At 46.3% G+C, this 12,832-nt stretch overlaps 1 protein-coding gene across 1 annotated transcript; it reads left to right on the plus strand.

Moving 5' to 3' along the window:
- Window positions 249–1,433, plus strand: LOC109831281. The gene is made up of 2 exons (XM_020398614.1): window positions 249–425; window positions 786–1,433. The coding sequence occupies exons 1-2, from the start codon at window positions 249–251 to the stop codon at window positions 1,431–1,433; spliced, it is 825 nt and encodes a 274-aa protein (XP_020254203.1).

Raw genomic sequence — 12,832 nt, forward strand, 5'->3', positions numbered from 1 at the left:
TTCGAAGGTTCTGGCTAGAAGGAGACCTACTTTATACCAAAGGGAGACGGGTGTACGTGCCATTGTTCGGGAATCTAAGGTGGGAGATCATTAAAGAATGTCATGACTCTCAATGGGCGGGACATCCAGGTGTGCACAGAACTCTAGCTCTTGTAGAAGAGACGTATTATTAGCCTCGCATAAGGGATGATGTTGAGGCCTACGTGAAGACTTGTCTTGTGTGCCAACAAGACAAGACAGAGCAGAGAATGTCGGCTGGACTGTTAGAACCATTACCTATTCTAGAGAGACCTTGGGAAAGCATTTCCATGGACTTCATCATGGGTCTACCCAAGTCAGATGGATGCAGCATTCTTATGGTGGTGGTTGACCGGTTCTCTAAATACGGCATTTTCACTCCATCCCCAGCCAAGTGTCCAGCCGAGGTAGCGGCACCACTATTTCTGAAGCACGTGGTGAAGTATTAGGGGCTACCAAAGTCCATCGTAAGTGATCGGGATGGTCGCTTCACAGGAAGTTCTGGACGGAACTCTTCAAACTCATAGGGTCAGATCTAAACTTCTCCACTAGCTTCCACCCTCAGGTAGATGGCCAGACGGAGTAGGTAAACGCCTTGTTGGCGGTATACTTGAGACACTATGTGAGTGCCAACCAGCAAGATTGGGTGAAGCTACTGGACATAGCCCAATTCTCCTACAATTTGCAAAGGAGTGAGTCTACCGGGAGGAGCCCATTCGAGATCATCACAGGTCAGCAACCACTCACTCCAAATGCTATTGCTACAGGTTATAAGGGAAATAGCCCAGCCGCTTCAGCAACCACTCACTCCAAATGCTATTGCTACAGGTTATAAGGGAAATAGCCCAGCCGCTTACCGATTTTCTAAGGGGTGGCAAGATCAGAACGAATTAGCACGCTCGTGCTTGAACAAGGCGGCAAAGAAGATGAAGAAATGGGCCGACAAGAAGCGAAGGCATATGGAGTATCAAGTTGGAGACTTGGTCCTTGTCAAGCTTTCTACATTAGATCGACATAAAGGGCAACACAAGAGCTTGATACGCAAGTATGAGGGAAAATTTCCAATCGATAAGAGAGTGGGGAACGTGGCTTACAGGGTAAAGCTTCCCCCAACTGTGAAGTATCATCCAGTCTTCCATGTGAGCATGTTAAAACCATATCATCAAGATACGGAAGATCCAGATAGAGGAAATTCTAGTCGAGCGCCAATAGGGATTAGTATGGAGTTCGACAAGGAGGCCGAAGAAATTCTTACGGATAGGACGGTTCGTGAAGCCAACAACCACCCGAGGTTAGAGTACTTTGTGAAGTGGAAAGGCTTACCCGATAGTGAGAACAGTTGGGAACCTGCGCGATCCTTGTGGCAGTTTGAAGACTTGATCGAGAAGTTTCGCCAGGAGAAGACTAAGCGATGAGGGCATCGCTTGGATAGGTAGGGGAGAACATCACGAACCGCATCATTTTTGGCTCAATTGGGTGCATTTGGACTCACTTATTCATGGTTGGGTCCATGAAGATCCTAGGGTTTTCTAGAGTTTTCTTGGATAATAAAGGTATGATAAATATCTTGTATCTAGAAGCTTCTAGGAAGTCTCATTAAAATATCTAAGGACCCTTGTAAAAGCTTCTAGAAAGTCCCATGTAAATATCTAGGGAGATATTTTAGGAGAAGAGTCTAGAGACTCAATCTTAACCATTGATTGTAAGAACAATCTAGAAGGCTAACAAGCAAGAGTTGCTAAGCAATAAAGCAATAAGAGCTTCCACTTCCACTCTTGAGTGTTCTCTTCCCTTCTCTTGAATGAGTGTTTGAGGGATTAGGCTGACTTAGCCATTCTAGTGAGGAAAAGAGTGACTAAGTGCCGCACGGGTTTGAGTGAGGTTTGTGGTGAAAGAATCAGCCCGTGACACACAGCTCATCTCGAGATTTATGACTAAGCTTAAATCCGGAGGAAGGGGGGAACGGGCCTCAGATCCTTTGAAACGATCCTTCTTTATAACGGAATTCGCCAAAATCTGCTAGCCTCTCTCAAATTCGTCAGAACCTCGCCCTAGCTCCTCTGAAATTTGTGGCTCCCTTCAGATGTCCAATCCTGTAGGGCTTCACCGAGGCTCGAGAATTCTAGACCTTCACCTTAGCTCCTCTGAAATTCGTGGCTCCCTTCGGATCAGATTTTATAAGGGTGCTAGGGGTGTATTTATAGGCTTTAGATGTCGTGTTTGTGGATAGGATCAAAGAACAACCATTATTATCCGTTTAGGTGAATTTTCAGTTGTGTAACAACTTCCACATGTTTAAAGATAAACCCATGTGTTTATGGATGATCCCAAGGAGTTCTAGAAGCCAATCTTATCAGAAAACACATCGGGAGCTGACATGGGCGCGAGTCACTTCGACTGTCTCGCACATGTCCGAGATAACTTGGATTGTCTCAGGTATTTTAGTCTTAACTCTTTAATTTGACCTCCGATTGAGGTGATTCAAGATGTTTTGGAAAGATAACAAAGATACCTACAACTTTTATGTTTTAAGATTCTTCATATTATAAACAAATCATAGCCAAAATCTCTATTTTCTCTGAGACATAGATTGTGTCTCGCTGGTGTAAAATGGCCTGAATGGTCTTGGGTATTTTGGCTCTAACTCCCTCGTCTGACCTCAGAATGAGGTAATCTAAGATGTGTTAGAAATCTGACAAAGAGACCTACAACTTTTTTGTTTTAAACTTTTTTAGATTCATAACATAGCATGGTCTAAATGCCTCTTCTTTTTGCAGGCCACTTTGAGGTGTTCGACACTTTCTGACTTCTCCGAACTTGTATTGCGCATTTCATCATTCCGTTGACTTCTACACTCCATTGACTCACTTTGTATATTCGTTATCTTTCACGGGGCTAGATAATTCTTTCTTGACTTGGATGATGACGCCTATCGTCTATATTTCACTTCGAGTGCGTACGGGAACTCATAGGCAAATTTTGACGCCTACATTGTCTACCATGTTGATAGTAACTCGCAAGAGCTCGTTATTTGTGCTGGTTAACCTTCTTCTATGGAAACGCCTCGGCTTAGTCTCGGATGTTCCGATGAAGATTCTTTCAAACACTGAAACCCTTTGTGGGGCCTTATGGCAGGAACATTCTGACAACACTACCTTGATTATCTTGGCACACGGACAGTGCGAGTCCACGTCTCGAGTATTTCTTTTTTGGGATTTATTCGCAACCCCAGCCCAATAGTACAACTTGTCGGCCAGATGACCGGAGCAACCCATCGTGTGTTAGCACGACTTCCTAGGTATAACGTCGTCATTGAACGAACTTGTTTCCCTCTGGGGACATGACACTTAATTGGCGTCTCCAAGAGTCACACGTTCAGACTTACGCCTTCATGAGCGTGAAACTCTAACGGGATCTTGAACTTCGACTCGCAATCCGATGTGGTCAGCCATAGGGGCTTTCCCTTTGTTGTTATTAGGGGGATTAGTACGACCCCCAGCTTAAATTGTTGTTTGGGAACCTTTCAACGACCCCAATGGCTCATTCACAGGTTCTTTACCTCGCTCTTCGGGGAGAGGACCAATGCGGTCTTTCAGAGAAACTCTAAATTTGGTGAGATCCATGCTACCGTGTGGCTCCGTCGGAAGTACGGGGACAGGGGAAACGAGATCTGAAGTTGACGAAGACCGAATGGTAACTTCGTCCACTTTTACCTTTTGCCTTCGGCACCCACACCCGTTTGTGCTTGGGTGACTTTTTAACCACCTCTTCCTTCTGCATTTCTTTTGCTTTTTGGAAAAGGACTCGAGCATGAGCGAGTAATACGCGATGCTTCTAGATTCGCTCCTCAAGGGTAGAGCGGGTCCTTTTGATGTGGACCCATTCATTCTTCTCTGCTTTGGAGGAGGGGTTGTTTACTCGCCGTTGTTGTTATCGGTGCTGCCTAGATTTCAGATCCACATCATAGCGGATCCCGTCCATTGGCTCTAAAGCCTTGGCAAGTTGATGCACAAGGCGTTGGCGTTGTTTTGGCATGCTCTCTTCGACAAAGTTAGCACGTCTTCACGACCTAAGATTTTGCTGGAGGGGAGGTCCAGATCTACTGCTTGGACCTCGTTGGATGCTGGAGGGGCGTCGTGAGGTGTAAGTACGGTGGCGACGAGAGTGTTCGCGGTGAAAATTGTGTCTTTCATTGAAGTCATTGTCATCTTGAATAACAACTTTTTGAGTTACAAAAGATCCGGTCTTTTTTAGATCCGGTTACAACGAAATAAAAGAAAAAAAATAAAAATTACAACTTTCTCCTTTTGAACAAATCGCGAGCTCCTGTTTTGCGGTCACTCGCTTTTGTGGGTTCTTTGCCAACGCCGGGGTTAATCCGTGGACCATCGCGCGATCTAGATCCGGTCGGATCTACACGATTTGACGGGTATTATTCTACGAAGGGAATAATAGCCGGGAGGGATTAATTCACTAAGGAAATAATCGCTCGGATCTCAGGATCTAAGACCAAGCTTAGATCCGGAGTGTGATCTCGTGTAGATCTCAGATCTGTTCTTACCCTCTCTCGAACTCCTGCCTTTTGTGACGTGGATGCTCGCCGAGGATCAGATCTGGATGTCCAAGTCTTCAAGTCTTCAAAACTCTAAGCTCGATCTTCAATCCGGCAGAGTTTCGGCTCTCAAAAGTCCAACCTTCGAAAATGAACAAAAGGGGGCCTATTTATAGGCTACCCTCACTGTGCCTTGGGCACAGTGCAGCCGGCCACCTTGAGGTGGCTCGGCTCTGGGCCGGCCACCTCAAGGTGGCTCGGCCACCGAGCCACCTCAGGGTGGCTCGGCTTTGGCCGAGCCACCTTGAGGCGGCTCGGTTTTGGCCGAGCCCCTCTGGGTTTGCTGTTTTCCGTCATTTTGCGCTGTATCCGTTTCTCGGTTCTGTCCGTGATTCGGTTGACTTAGATTCTGATTTTGTTGATCTGATTTGACAGTAAATCTACTTCTGATTTGGCAGTAAGCCGAGCCACCTAGAGGTGGCTCGGTTTCGGCCGAGCCCTCTGGGTTTGCTGTTTTCCTTCGTTTTGTGCTGTATCCGTTTCTCGGTTCTGTCCGTGATTCGGTTGACTTAGATTCTGATTTTGTTGATCTGATTTGGCAGTAAATCTGCTTCTGAGTTCGAGTCCGAAACTGATCTTGATTCGATCGTGATTCGTCCGAGTTTGTCTTTGGTTGGATCACTCGTTGACTCTTCAACACTTGGCTTAATTCCGAACGCGAATGGGTTTATTCCGTTGCTCGCGTGCGATTCGTCGCCTCGTTGGTTCGTCGGTTTGTGCCGAGCTGTGCTAAGGGACCTATAAGCAATTTTATATGCTGAACAGATACCCTCAAAGAAAATATTTTCAGTCTCGTCTCTTTTCATATAGAGTCTGGAATACTTTGGATATTGATTGTCCCAACTTCAGTCGGCGTAATGGGACTTTGGAATGACTGTCCGTTCTTTGATTCCTTCAATCTTCCAGGCTATTCGGTTGCTTTGTCGATGTCTGTAGGTTCCGGGTGCGCTGCATTTGATTGTCTGACGTTGTCGGAATTTTAAACTTGAAGCTCCGATTCCTGACTTTCTAATCTTTAGCTGACCATGCGATTGTGAGCGTCCGCGTCTTTATTCTGCAACGCTGGTTGGTGCGCGAGGACGTACTGTTGTTGAGCTTTATCCTAATGAATATTTTTTAGAAAAATACTTGCCAGAGAAAACTGCTTCTCAACCAACATTACGCGGACACAATTTATACTCAGTAGTACCTTATTGGACGTATTTCTGTGCGCCATAATGAACTGAACCGGTCTCTGACAATGACCCAAAAAACGGCAGCATTAGGTTAAAAATCCCTCCACTCTTCCGATGATATGAGGAGAGGCAGTGATAAATGAGTGGGCTTAATCGTCGTCGTTTGAAGTCGTTTCGATGCTCGGTTCAGCTTCAATTTAGATTCCGGTTCAAAACCGGTTCGGTCCGGTTCAAGGCCGGTTTGGTTCAAGGCCGGTTCACCCTACAAAAGGGGTCTTTTTTCTTTTCTTTTCCCTCACCTAGGGCCGGCCACCTCTCTCTCCTCTTTTTTGAATTTCTCTTCCCTCGAGCATCCGTTCTCCCTCAAAACCTGATATTCATCTTAGATCTAGTCTTCCTTTTGATCTTTGACTGAGAAATCCCTCGAAACTTCCATTTTTAGAATTTCTCTCAGGCCCCTCGAGCGCGTGGTTCGAGCACTTTTCAAGATCTAATTTTTATTGGATCTTCGAGCTTTCCCTCAGGTATATCTTCCATAATTTTAGCATTTTTTTTATGCTTAATTTAATTTATGAACTTGTGGGATTGCATGCGAGGGTTAGGATTATGATTTGGCGCCTCGAGCTTATCTTTCAGGGGGTAGAATTGCAATAAAAAGAGGATTTTTTTTTATAGATCTGACCTCTTGATTTATTTTGTAGATCATTATGTCGCGAGTCTCGAGAGGTCGCTCCCCTGCTGCATCGGCTGACGGCATGCTTCCCTCATATGCTGGTGAGCTATTTTTGCATATTTGAAAATTTTACAAATTAACCCTCTTTTTTCTGGAAATTTGCAAATTGGTCCTTTTTACCCCACGTTGTTCTCCTTGGTGAGGCAATCGGGAAGAGCCTTGATTCTCCTTGGTGAGGATCGACGCTTTAAAGATGAGTTTTGCTTGGTCAAAACCATATCTCAAAATAAAGGGGGCGTTTTGACGCTGCATTGTGTTTTATAAGGCAGGGATATATTGTCGATATGCCCTATCTTATAAATGCACAATGTGGCCAAATCGTCTCACCCTTTATAAGGTAATGACTCTATCTTACCGATTTGTAAGATGAGTTCAATTTCCTTTTATACCTGAAATTAACAAACACTTAATTGCTTGTTTTCAGTGGAGTATCCTTCCGGAGCCTTTTCATCGCATGCGGTGAATGGACGTCGTGACGAATATTATTCGACGTCTGATGATTTTTCGCCGATTCCACTTGCTTCCCAGTTTGTTCCGGGCACGTCGACAGAGGTTGCCCAAGTGGTGAAGGAAGGTGGACATCGAGCCCTTCGTCAGCTGATTACAGATGCGCCCCTCGTGAAGGATGCTAGTTCCATTCAGTCTCTCAGGAAGACTGATTTCTTGTTTGGCGATTCTGTCAGAGATCCCGATGCAGCATTTATTGACGCCGAGCAGTGGCTTCATAAGACTGGCAATGGCTTCTTCTATTTACCGAAGATTCCTCGGCACCGTTCCTTGACTGAACTCAGGCGTCAGGCTGTGAAACGGGAGATGTCGTGGCGCTTGACAGAGGAGCATGAGAGCGTTCACTGCGGCTACATTACTCATCAGGCAGTTCCTGGTTCGAGCAGGAATCACATTATTGGACTGCGTCCTGGAGTACTGGGGCTAGATGCACCGCCCCGTAACGAGTTCCTTGCCTCTGCTTCCACTTTGAGGAATCGCCTCGCTAACTTAGGACGGGAGATGCCTGCACCGCGCCACAGATTCTATGGTTGGGTCCATTCTTTGGACAGGTTTTGGTGGGCTCGTATGACGAAGTACGTCTTGAGCCGATGGAGCGAGGAGTTGCACGCTTGCGGTCTTTATGCAGCCATTCGTGCCACCATGCATGGTTTACCCGTTAGTGCGAAGCATTTCTTTGCCTTATGCGAGCTTTATAATCCAGATTCGAACACCTTTCTGACTAGGCACGGAGAGTTGGGCTTGGCTCTCCATGAGATGCATAAGATTTCTGGTTTGCCCATGGGTCAGATGTTATACCAGGAGTATTTTCCTTCCAACCATGAACTGAGTCAGCTAAAGGATCGCATGCCCGACCGCTACGAGACCTTATGGGACCTCACCTGTCACTATCACATTGCTTTGGCGCAGTCTAAGCCCCTAGCGAAGAGGACCAAATCAAATGTGAGCCTGAAGCAGTTCGCATCATATTTGTTCAGGAATCTGGAGAGCCATTCTGGCCAATCTATTTGTGAACTGGCACCGCTGACTCCTTCAGAGGTTAATAAGCTGCTGAAGAAGACTGACGCTCATTCCTATACCATTAGCAGTCCTGAGAGTGGCTTTCCTGCAGGGACTAAATTCAAATCATTCTTATGCCATGCGACCGCACCGATTCGTCCAATGACTCTTCTTGCCGGCTACCTCGCCATCTGGTTAAAGAAATGCGTAGTCCCGTATCAGTCCGGTGACGCTCTGCCACTGGAAGTGCTCTACCCTGCGGTTCAACTTGCCTACAGAAAGGAACTTTCACTTCTTCCGGTGATGGTGGCTAACATTCATCGAGGGCTTCGACAAATTTCTGGCGCTTTTACACGGGAGGAGAAGGAATCGCCGACTCAGATTCCTACCACTAAGGTGGAGCTTCCGTATGTTTATTTGATGGCTTGGTTCGTCCTTCATCGTTCTGACATGATGTCGGTACCACATGCCATGGACCACTCTGTTCCCTTACTACAGCTGCTTGAGAATGGCGAGTGGGAAGGCCGAGGATTCTCTGATATCAGGAGGCAGCTACAGGTCCACAAGTGCTGGGCGTTCTCTACTTGTTTTCCGCAGTTCTCCAGCCGGTATGGCGAATGTTTGATTGATGAGGAGAAGCCGAGGGAGTATCGCACTTATTTAGATATCGGCTGCTTTAATTGGCTAGTGAACATCAGGATGGGCTACTTGACTTTCCGGGTGGGGAACCAGTGTTTTATAGAGCCTGACGCTCTGCCACTGGAAGTGCTCTATCCTGCAGTTCAGCTTGCCTACAAGAAGGAACTTTCGCTTCTTCCGGTGATGGTGGCTAACATTCATCGAGGGCTTCGACAGATTTCCGGTGCTTTTACACGGGAGGACTCAGATTCCTACCACTAAGGTGGAGCTTCCGTATATTTATTTGATGGCTTGGTTCGTCCTTCATCGTTCTGACATGATGTCGGTACCGCATGCTATGGACCACTCTGTTCCCTTACTACAGCTGCTTGAGAATGGCGAGTGGGAAGGCCGAGGGTTCTCTGATATCAGGAGGCAGTTACAGGTCCACAAGTACTGGGCATTCTCTACTTGCTTTCCGCAGTTCTCTAGTCGGTATGGCGAGTGTTTGATTGATGAGGAGAAGCCGAGGGAGTATCGCACTTATTTAGATATCGGCTGCTTTAATTGGCTAGTGAACATCAGGCCGGGCTACTTGACTTTCCGGGTGGGGAATCAGTGTTTTATAGAGCCGTATCTACCCTCCAGCTTTATGTCGGGAACCCGCGCCAGCAGCTTCGGGCTCATGGAGGTTTGGTGGACGGTCTTCGTGCATGGTTGTGGACCGTGACAGGCTGCACTGGTGCTAGGTTTAGTCTCTCGGGTGCTGAGCGACAGTTGAACCTCACTTTCTTGAGCTACAGGTGGTTGTTAGCAGCTAATAAGACTGTCCCTGTGAAGCCTATTGAAGAGTTGGTGGCCTAAGAAGCCTCTCAGATTGATTCTCATGTGATCCGGGACGGTGCTCGGTCACAGAGGGCGCGGGGCAAAACCCGCCGACTTGATGCAGAAGGTCATAGGGCCTTTAGTTCTGCTGGAGAGGCCTCAGGCGGAGATCCTGAAGACTACAAGGTAGATTTCGAGCGAGGTTAGTCACCCATCTTTTCTTTCTGCATTTCCGAATTGCTAGTCCTGACCACTATCTGATATTTCAGGGACAGCGACCAACAGTGATGAGGAAATCCGTCCTTTTGCCCGGGCAAGACCTTCGACTGCTGTCCGTGCTGATAGGCGGAACCGCCTGCAGATTCGCGAGCGTCTGGGATGGATTTGGCTGGTGATGATCCTGCTAGCGACAGAGGTAACATCTACTCTATAGATCATTCTTTTGATCGTTTAGATTTTTAGGCTCATGCTTTCCCATTCTATGCAGGAGAGCGCGAGGAAGGGGAGATGAGTTTTGATCCTGCTCCTCGTGAGTTTGTATCTTCTGGTGAGCCTGACTCACCTTACCAGGTAGAAAAACCTGCAGAAGCCGCTGACTTTAGGGAGGCTACCAATGTAGGGCCTGATTCAGTGAATCCAGATACATCTACGAGAGGTAACTTATTTCCATTGGTCATATTCTCTTTATTCTTCTTTCGTACTTACATTTCCTTGTGTCAGATTTTTCGATTGACGACTTCGACGAGGCAGGTTTGCCTGCAGACACTTCTATGTTCCACTTCATGTATGACTCTCATCAGATCGATGGCCCGCTGCCGGAGGATATGTTTCCTAAGCCTGCACTCCCTCAGGATCCCGAGAATAGTTCTTTTGAAGGTACGGGCCTCTTCTCGAGTTAATTATAGGACTAGCCAATTTTTTGACTAATGCAGCTATAACGTGATGTGTCTGATCATTCCGTTCTGTGTTTAACAGGAGCTTTTGCCGAGACTAATCCTGTTGAACCGGCTGTGAGACCAACTGCACCAGTTGATACACCTACAGCCGTCATACCTCCGCTACCCCCAGTGACTCAAGGGGAAGGAGGTATAAATTAAGCACGAATATCCTTTATTTCTTTATTAAAACTTCTTGACAGATTTCTCCTTCTTGTGTAGGGCCTTCCTCTCGGCTTCATGTCCTTGTGAAGGAGTTGTTATCGGACAATGACCCTGAGAAGATCGTCATCTGCGTAGAAGTCCTCTCTTTCTTCTCCTTTATGAATATTATGCTTGGCAAACTCTTCCACGACGGACTTTCCCTTCACCAGTTTAAACCCTACCTTGATTCTAAGATAAATTTGATAAGGGACACAGGATATCTGGATCTGGCGACGGCTATAGTTGATGACCTTGATCGCCTAGAGCATGAGCTTCAGATGTTTCGCGAGCTCCGGAATGCAGGTGCCTCTTCATTCATTGTTGCCGAGTTGGATACTCGCTTACAGTCATGGCACAGTACTCGGATGGTCGCTGAGCTCGAGATTCAGGTGCAGCGGGGCCGAATAGATCGAGTTGAGGCTAGCCTTGCTATTAAATCATCCTCACTCGACGAGCTTGATTCTTCCATCGCTTCTTGTGAGACCCAGATAGATCAGCTCCGACGGGAACTCCGTGAGAGAGAGGAGGCCTTGAGTATTTTGCAGATGACGAAGCTGCAGGATCAGTAAACACACACTGCTTTATCTGATGAGCTGAAGTCCTTGAAGCAGCAGCTGGTCGAGATAGAAGAGATTGCTGTGAAGACTTTGGCCGCAAATGAAGACTCTATCAGAGCCGAGTTGCAGGATGAGCTCAGGCAAGCTTATGATTAGAAGCTGTCTAAGTTTAGTCAGCAGATCTTTAGCCATGGGCTTGATGTGTAATTTTATTTGCTGAAAACTTTGACACTTGATTCTCTTAGTGAAACTGGTTTTTATCTTTATCTTTATTATGATTCCTCATTCCATTTGAAATGATTGACCATAATATTCATAGGATTTTTGGCAAACCCTCAGCCTTCAACGGGTTTGATTAGCCTTTACCGACTACCGTTTGAGTCGGGCTAGCATGCGGATTGTCTAAATCCGTTCCGCATGGAACGTTGCGCTAAGGGAATGAACTCCCTTAGACTTTGTGCTATGATGTCGAATACATAGACTTCGCCATTGTTACGGGAATAGGCTACCCGGCGACACGTGTTAGGTATTAACTTTAGGGTTTTTGGCTAACCCCCAGCCTTCAACGGGTTTGATTAGCCTTTACCGACTACCATTTGAGTCGGGCTAGCATGCGGATTGTCTAAATCCGTTCCGCATGTAACGTGGTGCTAAGAGAGTTAACACTCTTAGTGCTACGATATTGAATACGTAGACCTCGTCTTTCTTACGAGAATAGACTACCCGGCGACGCGTGTTAGGCGTTGACTTTAGGGTTTTTGGCTAACCCCCAGCCTTCAACGGGTTTGATTAGCCTTTACCGGCTATCGTTTGAGTTGGGCTAGCATGCGGATTGTTGACATCCGTCCCGCATGTAACGTTGTGCTAAGGGAATGAACTCCCTTAGACTTCGTGCTGTGATGTCGAATACATAGACTTATTCTGGTGTCTTTTTCTACGGCAAAAGACTAAACCGGCGACGTGTGTTAGGCGTCGGCATACCCTTTCTTAGGATTCAGGATGAAATTCCCCATGCGTGTAAGGCCTGGATTTTGGTGTTATTAATAACAACCTGCCACAATGTTGAATATGTGGGACGGGTGTTCTTTTAGCGGTTAAGAACTAACCGGCAGCGCAGGTTAAGCGCAGACTTATCCTTACTTAGGTTTCAGGATAGAATACCCCAGAATTGAACTCTGGTGTCTTTTTGTACGGAAAAAGACTAAACCGGTAGCGCGTGTTAGGCGCAGACTTATCCCTGCTTAGGATTTGGGATAAACTTCCTAGGATGAATCCTAAATTGACAAATTTTGGAAAAGATCAGTGCGGGAAAGGCAGAATTTTATATTCTATTTCCCGGTCTATTTTATATTCTGTTTCCCGGTCTTCTTTTAGGGTGAAGGCGAACCCGAAAACAAGGAAGGAAGAATTTTATACTCTATTCCTTGATTCTGGAAAGGAAGAATTTTATATTCTATTTCCAGCGCAAAAGAAACTAGAAGTGGGATCTCCACTCTGAGCATCTGAAAGATCTAGATAAACCTAACTGTCGGAAAGTTGGATTATCGAATTAAAGGTGAATTCCTCGTTTATCGAGAGTGAATTGTGGTTTTGGCCCTAACTGTAGGAAGGTTTGACCAAGCGGGAGTTTGAGGTGATCCTAACTATAG

This window comes from Asparagus officinalis, chromosome 2, assembly GCF_001876935.1.
Source record: "Asparagus officinalis chromosome 2, Aspof.V1, whole genome shotgun sequence".
Lineage (NCBI taxonomy): Eukaryota > Viridiplantae > Streptophyta > Magnoliopsida > Asparagales > Asparagaceae > Asparagus > Asparagus officinalis.